This window comes from Myotis yumanensis, unplaced genomic scaffold (assembly GCF_028538775.1).
Source record: "Myotis yumanensis isolate MYYU_CA2020_CCGP unplaced genomic scaffold, mMyoYum1.0.hap1 SCAF_4, whole genome shotgun sequence".
NCBI classification, from domain to species: domain Eukaryota; kingdom Metazoa; phylum Chordata; class Mammalia; order Chiroptera; family Vespertilionidae; genus Myotis; species Myotis yumanensis.
The window spans coordinates 7,944,799-7,956,850 of record NW_027223755.1 but is presented as its reverse complement, the minus strand read 5'-3'; the positions used below and the strand labels follow the sequence as shown (position 1 = coordinate 7,956,850).

Below are 12,052 nucleotides of genomic sequence, written 5' to 3'. Positions count from 1 at the left end.
TGTATTCATCTTGAAAATAGACATGAAAATATCTACTTCATACAGCTGCGATGAGGGTCATGCCACCATTAACACATAGTAAGGGCTCAATAAATCTTCCCCTTCCACAACATGATCTCTTCCCCAAGAGTAGACCTGGCTCGCTTGGGAAACCCAGAGATAGTAAACAGATCAAAGCGTGGTCAGGAACAAAACGGATTTAAAGTATTAACAGTATTTATTAGTCTAAACAACTCCTGTTTTCAAAGCATTTGACTTAAAACTAGCCCTTATAAATAAGTGACATCTCCTCTGGTGTCCCTACTATAAATAGGAGCTTTTAGAAAATGCGGTTCTTGCATTGAAGAATGTAAAGAAACTGAGACAGACTAGAGTTGTTGATGTCAGGACTGTACTTCCAAGCGAACCGGCTTGTTGAGTGGAAGAAGACAGAAGAAAAAAATCTCACCACCTCTTGAGATGTTGGCTCCTTGACTGTCTTGCTGTTGTCTGTTAGATATTTATTTGGCAGACTGGAGAGTTAAGAGACTTTATCATTCACGCGGTGCCCAGAGTCCATTCACTGAGCTGGCTGGCTTTGCCTCCTAACACCTAGACGAAAACAAGTTGCACTGAGCAAATGTGGGGTTTGATGGAGGAGGAGGAGAGAAGGTACTTGGAGCACCCAGGAGAGAAAGAGGCGGGAAGCGTGCCGCTGGTGTGATTGTAGAGAGGGGAGTAGCGTCCGTGTTGGCAAAGATTGGACCTTGGGGGTTGGGATCAAGTGCCCCTAGTGTTTAGAAAGAATAATCTCTTTCTCCATCTACACTGACTTGTCCCTTCCTCCTAGAATCTGTGTCATTTGTAGAGCAGCTGTTCTACCCATTTTTTCTAACTTATAACTTAAATAGATTTTCTGGACTAGCGTGGGTCCTACTGACCCTTGGAAATACTGTTGTATATGATAGAGACATTTCTAGTAACAGCCAGCTTAGAGATGTCCTTGTAAACCCAAACCTGGTCTTAAATAGTTACTTGGAGGATATAGAAAAATTCTATTAGCTTGATATGTTCAAATTCCAAATGGCCAAAGCGAGTTTCCTGTGTTTACTGTGTATATATATTTTTTGTTATAATTGAATGACAAAAGTTTTAATGCATTTAAATAAAGGCCAGCAAACAGAATTCCAGTGAAATTACGTTTGACTTAGAAGTAAAGTAAAAAAGTATAAATCTTTATTGATTTACTTTCTTGTTAGGAGATAAAGTCTTGGTATGAATAAGCAGGAAAGACCCAGGTCTAACTAGAGTCTTGTACTGAAACTCTGAAGTCAATGCCTTACCCCAGACCAAATTCAGGAAGATGAAAAGTTCAATATCTTAAAACAAAGCAAGCAAAGAAGCAAAACTGAATTAAAGATGTATTAAAATTAGGAGAGGAAGGGAAGAGAAAATTTATAACTCTTGAAGAAATCACCTTGCCGAACTGGTTTGGCTCAGTGGATAGAGCGTCAGCCGGCCTGCGGACTGAAGGGTCCCAGGTTCGATTCCGGTCAAGGGCATGTACCTTGGTTGCGGACACATCCCCAGTAGCGGGTGTGCAAGAGGCAGCTGATCGATCTCTCTAATCGATGTTTCTAACTCTATCCCTCTCCCTTCTTCTCTGTAAAAAAATAAATTTAAAAAAAAGAAATCACCTAATAAAAAAGGTACACAGACATTATTTTATAAAGTGCAAAACACCTGTATATTTTAAAGTAATAATATATGTCAAGCAAATTAGAAAAATAATTTTAGCAAATATTTTATAGGCAAAGGGTAATATTCTTGATTATGTAAAGAATCTATACCAAATACATATATACGTATATAAACTCTTAACCTAGTAGGATTTAGAAAACACTTGGAGAAAATACAATTAAGAGAAAGGAACAACATCTTTAGATATTAAGTCAATTCAAAGGAAAAACAAAAAATACATACCATTTACTCATCACATTTATAATTTTTGCTTGTTTTAACAATTTTTTATGGTAATACTCTCAGCTCCTGAGGTATAGAAAATAAAGCCTTCTCATTCAAAGAAAGTATTAAGGAAGTTTTAACACAATCATTGGACTTAGTATCATGAGACCTAAAATTGAAGTTTATTGTGACCATATCTGGAAAAATATCTCCTGCTGGCTTTCCATTTATTTAACTCTTCTGGAAAGAAGCTCAAGGAAGCACTAACAGTGGTTGTCTTCCCCCTAAGTGGAGAGGCAGGAAGTATGTGAGGTTCAGATCTGCTCGGCCGGCGTGGCTCAGTGGTTGAGCGTCAACCTAGGAACCAAGAGGTCACAGTTCGATTCCTGGTCAGGGCACGTGCCTGGGTTTGTGGGCTTGATCCCCAGCAGGGAGTGTGCAGGAGGCAGCCAATCGATGATGTTTCTCTCTCATCAATGTTTCTCTCGCTCTATCCCTCTCCCTTCCTCTCTCTCTCTCAAGTCAATTAAACACACACACACACACACACACACACACACACACAGAAAAATCAAAAGGATGTGAGATCTGAGCCCAAACTGCCTGGGCTTCACTCCCAGCTCTGCCACTTGAGTAGCTACTTGACTTTGAGATTGAGTAGCTGTTGGAATTGGACAAGTTTTAAGTTCCCTGTGATTAGATTTCTCCATCGGTGATTTAGTGGTTAAGCGGCACCTACCTCCTGGGGGTTTTGTGAGAACTACATTTTCTAACACAGGTAAAGCACAGCCCACAAGGCCGGCGTATACTAAGAGCTGAGTAAAGCATGAGCTATGTGCTACTTACGTGGTGGAACCAATATGGGCAGACTTTTGCTGACACTTTTCTACATTTTCCAAATCAATGTTTCTCTCTCGATTATATTACTGTTACTTTAGAAAAAAAGCAATAGATGGTTTCCCGAGGACCCAGAAAACTGAGTGAAACAGATGACTTTTTTTAGTCACATAGATACAGACTCTTAGTTGGAGTATCAGAGTATGTTATCAAAAAATAGATGCTTCGTGGCTGCTGAGACCTAAGAGTTGAAATTGGAGTTGCATTGACACTTGAAATGAACTTTGTTCCCCATATCACAAGAAGTTAGGATGGTGCAGCTTCCTGGAAAGACTGCTTGCATCCTTTGGAAAAGCTTGTGTCTACCCTGTATTCTCTCCCAACCCCCTAACCAGTAGCTTACATGAATAGCTACATCTCTATAAGACACATTTTAGTAATAGCTGGGCAAAAGAAAAAAATTTACAATAATGGAGTAACTAAATTTTGGGGGCAAAGAACGTGAATTAGGGGAAGGAAGAAGTAGTAAAATTTATTCAATACCTTTGTTAATTTCCCAATATTTCAAAAGGTAGCATGCACAATTGGATTTACACATAAAGTTATTATTTTAAACATATGTTTTAAAGTTTCAGGAGCGGAAGGAAAATTAAGGAGAAAATTGCTGTCTCCTTCCCTTACTTTCCTCTAAGTTTAAGGGGAAAATGGTTGAGAAAAAAATCTCCGCTCACTTTGCCGTCTTCTCTTGCCAGGAGCTAACAAGTCTGTACAATACGGTTGCCCAGGCAATGCCAAGACCATGTAGAAAGAGTGGTGTGCGGGGACAGGAATGATGCAAATGGGAGGAGGTGTTTGGTTTCTTTTGGAAAAAATAAAATTATACCACCCGCTATAGGCCATTATGCTAGCTGTTCTAAACATCTGCTGTACAAAGGGACTTCTTTATATTGCCTTGTTTGGGGATACATCATTTGTCTCCTAGTTATGCCCCCATCTTTGTACCTCTGTGCTGAGCCATGTCCAAATTGATTCCACCGCATTTGAGTCAGACAAAGAACTTTTCCATAACTTCTACCTGAAGCCCTGGATTCAGCCATCCCCTCCCAGACCGACCAAAAAGCTGGGCACAGCCCTTGCTCTCAAAAGAGCACAAATATTTGTTGCTTAAATAAAGTTACTCTTGTCCGACAGGCGTGATCACCAGACAGATCCTTATTCCGTTTTCTAGGACTGTTACTTCAGTTTCAAAAAGACTCCGTTTTTCTTCTCCTTCTCTTCTCCCCCCGCCTTAGGGACAATCCTTGGATTCACACTCCGGCCGTACAGAATGACCTACCGGGAGGTCAAGTACTTCTCCTTCCCCGGGGAGCTGCTCATGCGGATGCTGCAGATGCTGGTGCTGCCGCTGATCATCTCCAGTCTCGTCACAGGTACCGAGGCGGGGCTGTGAAAAGCTGCGCCCCAGCGTTGCTTAGGAAAACACGCTCTTTGGGTTTCTGCTGGATGCATGCTCTGTTCTAGGGGGAAAACAAAACAAAACAAAAAAAGTTCCTTCAAAATGATGGAAAGGCGCTTTGGTAATGCATGACTGATAGCACCTTTTATGCTACCAATCACAAGAGGAAACACTGACACAGGCACGTAACCTGGTCTGCCTCGCCACGAAGGAGGGGCCCTGCTAAACAAACACGGCACCAGCAGCCCCCTCTGACAAGAGCGTACGTGCAACAGGTCTGTTTTCTCACCCTCTCATCCCACCCAGAGAGCATCTGGTTGGACAGCCTGTTAGCTATTGATGCAGGATGCTTGTTCTCAGAGCCACCGGGACGTGAGCGTGAGCGGGAGCCTTCTGGGGAGCCCCGTCAAGAGGTAATGCTCACCACGCACTCACCATCGCAGCGGCCAGTGCTGCCTTTCCCCGGTGAACCCGCACGGTTCCGCTGCCTCCTCCGGTTGTCCCCTCCCTGTCATGTCACTGTTTAGCTTGTGGGAGAAGTGGAGGTGGGGTGGGGGGGCGTGAGAGAGTGGTCCCCATCCTGGTATTTTGTCAGCTGACACTTGAATTTCCAGCGAAGGCAACTCTACAGGGTAGCATCCTCTTCCCATGACAGCGAGACAGCCATGCACTCCTGCGTGGGAATGGTTAGCCTCGCGTGTGTCTGTGGTTGCTGAGCGCAAACGGAGCCAAGGGAAGCGTCGCTGTGCCTTTCTGCCCCCTCTTATCTTTCCCCACCGCCCATCTCTGACTTAAGGCGGAGTGTCCATAGACCCTGCCCAGCAGGATGGTTTCTGGGCGGGTAGCTAAAGCCCAGAGCTCAGGTATCACTCACCCTGTTCTCGCTTCCACCCTTGGCTCACGGTCCCCTCTTAGGCAAGTCACTCCACCTAGGTGAGCTGGCCCTGTGCATCTCTCCCCTCCCAGGGAGTTCTCAAGGGCATTTACAGTCTCCTCACAAGCTATCTGTGTCATGGGAACTTCACAGGACAGCTCAAAGGTCCTGGAGCACAAGTCCAGCCACTTCATGCCTGGGTGGGCTGGCCGTTACGTTGACAGAAACTATGTCAGATTCCTCCTCAACGCCTGGCAGATCGATGCTGGCTCCCACTTGCCCAGGTATTTCAACAAGTGGTTGCACGCACAGGGAGCTCCCATTGGAGGGAGAATGGCCCATAAAACGATCATGCGGATAGGACAGGATGACTTGGGAGGCTTGTTTTTGAAACTGGCCTGTCCCACTGCTGACCAGGGTTACTCATTGCAGCCTTATCACAGAGGCTAGATCGGTGCTGACAGGAGGGCACAACCTCACTTTGTTATCCACGTGCCGCTGTTACCTGGGAAACAAGTTCTTTGCAGCAATGTGTGGACAGAACCCACCTCTGCCATCGTATTTGCTGGAGCGGGGAGTCCCTCCTCCCCATCCCACTGGCTGGCACCTGAATTGAGTACCTGCCGTTTTCCTGGACACAAACGGAGGCGTCCTGATTCCTTTATCCTCTCTCTTCATGGGTGGGATCAGTGTTTCCAGGTTTCTGCTTTCTGGTAATTGTGCTAAACACCCCATGTTACCCTTTATGAGGGGAAAGCCCTCACTAGGAAGCATTTGAGAAAATGCTACTTCCCCACAGCAGCAATCCTAGTTGATGGTTAACTTGAAATGGCATCTCCTGGTATTTTCTAATACTTACCACGTCAAATCTATGGAAGGAATAAGAGACTTCATTGAGTAATTGTGCTGGGAAAAAATATTATGATGCAATCCCTTTTGCATGGTTAAAGGGGAATTTGTGGGTAAACCTCAGTGAATTCATCAATCTGTATAATGCTGTTGTTAAAGAGACAGGCATGCTAAGCTGCAAACAACCCATATGAAATGAACTTTTAAAATGTAATAGATGCCAGTCACCTGGGATGTTACCTTCCTTTATAAATTCATTAAAGGGTCTTGTCCTAAAAGCTACGGCTTTAATGCAGCAAGGTTTGCTCATTTTCCAGAGGAGGTTATTCAAATGGGACATAGAAAAGCAAGAGAAATTGAGAAGATGACTCATTCACTAAGATTATTTCGGGAAGTTTGTATGGCTAGTGAAAGGTCGACTATAGATGCTGAAGCTGTCCATAAGTTGCTGACTTTGATTGAGGAATTATAGACTACATCGGAAGCTTTGAGTTGGCTTTTTTGACAAAGGTGGTAAATTCAGACAACATTATGATCTAATACATTTTATTTTTTTTAAAAAAGTAACCTAATGTCACGTTGGGGATGCTGTCACTTGGGGCCATTAAGAAAGAAGTAGCAGCTCTCTTTCCAGGCCTGTGTGAAGACAAGGGCTATAATTATTTAGTTTGCCATCTCCAAGCAACACAGTAACTTAGATACTTAGGATTCATTGGAATGCCTGATTGATTCGATGAGAGTTTCCTTCAGTTTTAAGCACAATGATTCTACCCCAAAGTGGGGTATGACCCGGCGAGGAGGAGAGGGAGGAGGTATTTCTGCAATTTACACACCCCCTGGAGGGTCCCCGGGTGTGTTGGGCGATGTCACTTGGGAACGTGTTGCTGAGGAGGGAACAGAGTCAGGGTCCACTCCAGGGGTCCTCAAACTACAGCCGGCGGGCCACATGCAAATACAAATATTGTATTTGTTCCCGTTTTGTTTTTTTACTTCAAAATAAGATATGTGCAGTGTGCATAGGAATTTGTTCATAGTTTTTTTTAAACTATAGTCCGGCCCTCCAACGGTCTGAGGGACAGTGAACTGGCCCCCTGTTTAAAAAGTTTGAGGACCCCTGGTCCACTCTTTTAAATGGGAAAAGCAGGCTCCAATGCCTCCAGTAGCCAAGCCGGTGACCTCCACTGATGAAACTGCCATTTCCGGCCACTGTTCGTTTCCTACTCTGCTGGGGTCATGGATCCAGAGAAATGTTTCTGTTCGACAGGAGAAGTGGCATGGACCAGTGCGATGATAAGTGGGAAGTGGCCCGGCTTGCAGAGCAGTGTAGGCAGAGGGAGGCCAGGAGGCTATTGGGACCTGAAAATTACCAGCTCCAGCCGATCGTTTCCAGATGTCAACAGGGCCCGATCTCCTAGGTTTTCAAAAGGATCCCAAAATCCTGAATGTTCTAAGAACCTCTAGAGCAGTGGTTCTCAACCTTCTGGCCCTTTAAATACAGTTGCTCATGTTGTGACCCAACCATAAAATGATTTTCGTTGCTACTTCATAACTGTAATGTTGCTACTGTTATGAATCGTCATGTAAATATCTGATATGCAGGATGGTCTTAGGCGACCCCTGTGAAAGGGTTGTTCAACCGCCAAAGGGGTCGCAACCCACAGGTTGAGAACCACTGCTCTAGAGTTTTAGGTGTTCATACAACTAACAGAACAAAACACTGCCAGGCAACGGTCCTCCTGCAGACCCAGTGTAACCCTTGGGGCTTGAGGGTCTGAGATAAAGCAGAGATGCACTGATTAGCTCGTGCATCCATGGGGTCACACTGGGTCTTGTACTGAGTCTGATAGGTCACCTTATTCCACTGTTGACAGTTCCATGTCGAAGCTTAACTAACATGAATTCAGCTACTCAACACTCCGTTCACTGGCCACAGAACAGACGGCTGTTGGGAAATCCCTCCGCTCTATCCTCTGGGGTTCGCCGCCTTGTGTCCTCGCTGTGCTGGCCTTTTCTGCTCCTGACAGGAACCCAAGAATAAGGACTCAGAGGTCACCCTTTCATGGAAAGTACTTCCCAGTAGGGAAGGGCTTGACAGGTTTAGTGCTCGTAAGGTCCAACGTACCAGGGTCTGTGCAGGCAGAGATTGCGATGCATGAGGCCCTTCTTGCATCTCTGGGATCAGGTGTTTTGTTGGAGAAGATGCTGCACATTTGACTGTACTTACATCGCATTTTGACTCTGGGGAATCTGGGTGGGTTTTTGTCCTTGAAACCTCATGTTTGAGTTGTGGCCCTAAAGCCCCTGCAAGTCGTGTTCTCTTCCTCCTGAAGTTGAGAGTCCAGTCCTTCCCAACATCGTTGGTGTGTGTTAGCGTTCCAGAAGCTGCTGGATCTGTACTCAAGTACCTTTTTTAAATTTATTTTTTTAACAAGAAGAGTATGTCTGTGCCAATACACCACAGTAAAACAGGAGTTTGGCACCAGTTTCTGTTGATTTGGTTGGGATGGACGGCCAAACTAGATATTTCATGCCAGAAATATGAGTTGGTTTGGCTGGCTTCGTCTGATTGAATTCACTAGATAATAATTAAATTCCTTTTCAGGTTGTGCTATGTAGACGGAACTATCGCCTCCTCTTTACTCCCGAGTCTTTTCGGAAAACGAGTGCTCTCTTCCATTCTCGTTCTAAGTGTCCATTCCTCCTCAGTCACTTACCTAAAAGGAAATCTTTCGTGTCACCGGTTTCCTGCGAGGGGGGATCATCCCTTTTGACAAGCAATCACTGTGGAGTTGGGCAAATTGTCAGTAAAAGGTTGCTGGGGGGCTGTCCACAGCACCAGTAAAAGCAGCAGCGATGTCTGGGGCCTGTGGAAGGCACGCCGGAAGTAGGGTTATGAAATGCAGGAAGTTGACCTTTGAACATTCACTCATTCATTAACAGCTACTTTCTGAGCTCTTTCTACATCGGGCACTGAGCTAGGCACAGAGGGTCCATGAGTACAAAGGGCTAGGACCCAGCATGATGTGTGCTGGGTGGGGAGGGAGAGTTTCCCTGCCCCGCTTAAATCACACAACTTAGGTAAATTCCAGTTTCAACTATCAGGGAGGGAGGGAGGCTGGGCCTCTGTACCCCCATCCAGAAAGAGACAATTTGATTGATTTGAAGAAATTGATCTCAAATCTGATTTTTCGAGTCATGGCAATCTCCATCATTGACTGAAAATGTTCTTTAAATCAGCATACTTTTCTTCTAATGCCTCAAATCATTGTGGAAGAGGGGCACTCCTGTTACTTGTCTGATGAAGGAGATAATAGATCACAGTGTAACTGGAGTGTAGATGATGCTGTTGGCTGCCAAAGATTCTCAGGGCCTGAGACCTGGGGGCAAAATTGCGAATGTGAATGAGGAGTGAAATACACATGAGCACCAAATTAAGATGTTGTTTTACCTGTAACCCAAAGGAGCGAATGAGAATTAAGGGTGACTTTCTCACTGTGTGGTTTTAAATTAAGGAGGGGTTTCTGCACCAACCAGAATCAATAAATGCCGTTGTATTCACTCCATTTTGGGAATCTGATGCAGCCCAGTCATCCCTTCCAAGTCACTGTCCGGCTTCTGCCTAAGCATTTCCAAGGACAAGAGCTCTTTTGAACCCATCTGTCCTTGGGAAACTCCAACAGTTCTTTATCGCATCCAAAATGAAACAAGCAAATTTTTTAAAAAATCGAACAAAATGGAACACCTGCCTGCCTGTAATCCCTCCTCCAGTGACAGGCTCTGGGATGGGCACATACTCCTTAGCAGCTTCCTTCCGAGTCTGTAACGTGGGGCTTCGCCGTGATGGAAGCCAGCGAGCCGCAATCGCCGGCCCAGGGCTCTCTTCCCCGAGAAAATAAAACTAGAGACAATAAAGGCACCTCAAAGGATGGCCCTTGGCTTCACACAAACACCATTTGCAATAAGAGAGTCATTTCATTTCACAAGAGAGGGCAAAAAATGAGCTGGACAGTTCTTAATTGGTGCACATGTGGAGGGTTTGTTAAGGGCTTGCCAGACCTGAAGAAACATTTAATAAACTACTCATCGCCATGACTCTGCTGATGGCGGAGGCCTGTTTGAAATACTCCAGCACTTATGTACAAGGAAAGGAATTGCCGGTTTATTCCCTCTCCCCACACATACATTGGGAGGGCAGGGGGATGGGGAGGGTTATCTCTCTTGCGCAGGGAGGAGGTTCTTTGAGCCTCCCTTTCATTCTCTGTAAAATGAAGGTGAAAACTGCTTATGTCATGGGGTTGTGAGGATGTGAGGACTTCCACCGGGCACATAGCATCTGCTCCGGTGGCGGTAGCTATTGGCAGTAAGAGTCCTGCAGTAGGAACCGTCCTGTGGTCCGCATCGTCTAAATCAGTGATGGCGAACCTCTTGAGCTCGGCGTGTCAGCATTTTGAAAAACCCTAACTTAACTCTGGTGCCGTGTCACATATAGAAATTTTGTGATATTTGCAACCATAGTAAAACAAAGACTTATATTTCTGATATTTATTTTATATATTTAAATGCCATTTAACAAAGAAAAATCAACCAAAAAAATGAGTTCGCGTGTCACCTCTGACACGCGTGTCATAGGTTCGCCACCACTGCTCTAAATGAAAATGCTAGGGCAAGAAGAGAGCTCACTTCAGGGGCATGTGACTGAGCCTCCAGATGCCACACGTGTCATTGGCCTGTGATCCCTGCAGCCATCACTTTCCTGTGAAAGGGAAATTGAAGAAACCATGAAGCTCGGCCAGTAACAACACGGGAGCCAGAGAATTCCTTCCTCCCCACTGGAGGGGATTGGTTTCTGCCCTGCAGCCTGGGGTGTGATTCCCTTGTCACAGCTGCCTCCCCCTAAATACTATCACTGGTTACACAACGCCCCAGTCTCTCCTGAGGAACTCCAGCCCCGTGTGTGGCCCCCGGAATCCACGCGGCAGGCAGCGAATTCCACGCGCTGCCTCCAGGCTGGGCGAAGAGCCCTCCGGCTCATCAAAGTTTTCGACAAGCCCAGTCTCTCAGCGTGTCAGCGCTTGTCATGGTGCCTGGACACAGCCAGGAACCAGCTCATCCCCAGGCTGGTCCGCTTTCTTTTCTCTCTCGGGCTGATCAGGAACACGGGAGAGGGGGCCCAGTAATGGCCATCGGAGAGGGAGGTTGTGGGGTAAAATGGGAAGACCCATCTGAGGGGTAAAGAGGTCACCTGGCCTTTTTATATCATATAGAAAGGAAATCTGGGTGATTCAATGCTTTTTTTTTTTAGTGGATTTTGGCTTTGGTGAGGTGTAGACAAAGCCATTGAAGTCTAGCTGTCCCAGAAAATGTCTACCTTTCCATTGCAGACGGTCTCATTCAACAAGCATTTGCTGAGTTGTTTTATGAACCAGCCACTTTTGTAGGACTCAGGGTACCAAAATGAAGAAGGCGAGGTCCCTGACCTCCAGAAGTTGAACGCGTGGTTAGAAGATAGACTTGTGATTCTATAGCACAGGGTCATGTGACCGAGGCAGGGCAGGCCCAAGTGGGGGAACCAAGTAGGGAAGAGGCAATGCCACCATCCCTCTTCCTGACCCTCCAGTGTTCCGGCTCCCTAGTCAGGAAACAACGCTGTTAGCAGACAAAAAGCTTTGGTGTGTTTGGTTGGTCTTGGTTTTTTGGGTGCTGCCTTGTTTTTCTCACACTTGACTCTTTCACCATGAAACGCAATAAGAGCTGGGGTTCCCTGTGAGGTTCCCAGCAAAGTCACCTCAGGGGATGTGGCCTCACAGATGAGGAGTCAGAGAGAAGAGGCGCCTGACAGGGTTTCAACCACAGAAACTTTCCCTTTCAGATGGGAGCCGCTCAGCTTCCAGGGGGCGAGCCGGGGCCCTGAGGCTGTGTGAGCGGGAGGGCAGGTGGAGGGAACCTGGCGCCCAGCGTGGAAATCCCCTCTCCAACTTGGAAGGGGGCCGTCAGCCGCCTCCTGAACATTCCATCCTCAGGTGGCCCAGGCTCCTCAGCTGGAGTCTGCGTCCTATCAGGCCCACCATTGGTCCTAATTGCCCCCTTGGGAG

General features: G+C 46.1%; 1 protein-coding gene across 1 annotated transcript in view; it reads left to right on the top strand.

Annotated features, from left to right (window-relative positions):
* Positions 1–12,052, top strand: part of SLC1A3 (solute carrier family 1 member 3) — a 73,243-nt gene that overhangs the window by 16,622 nt on the left and 44,569 nt on the right. The window contains exon 3 of the mRNA XM_070411822.1: positions 4,074–4,211. Coding sequence (XP_070267923.1) covers positions 4,074–4,211 — 138 coding nt within the window. The remainder of the gene's footprint in view (positions 1–4,073; positions 4,212–12,052) is intronic.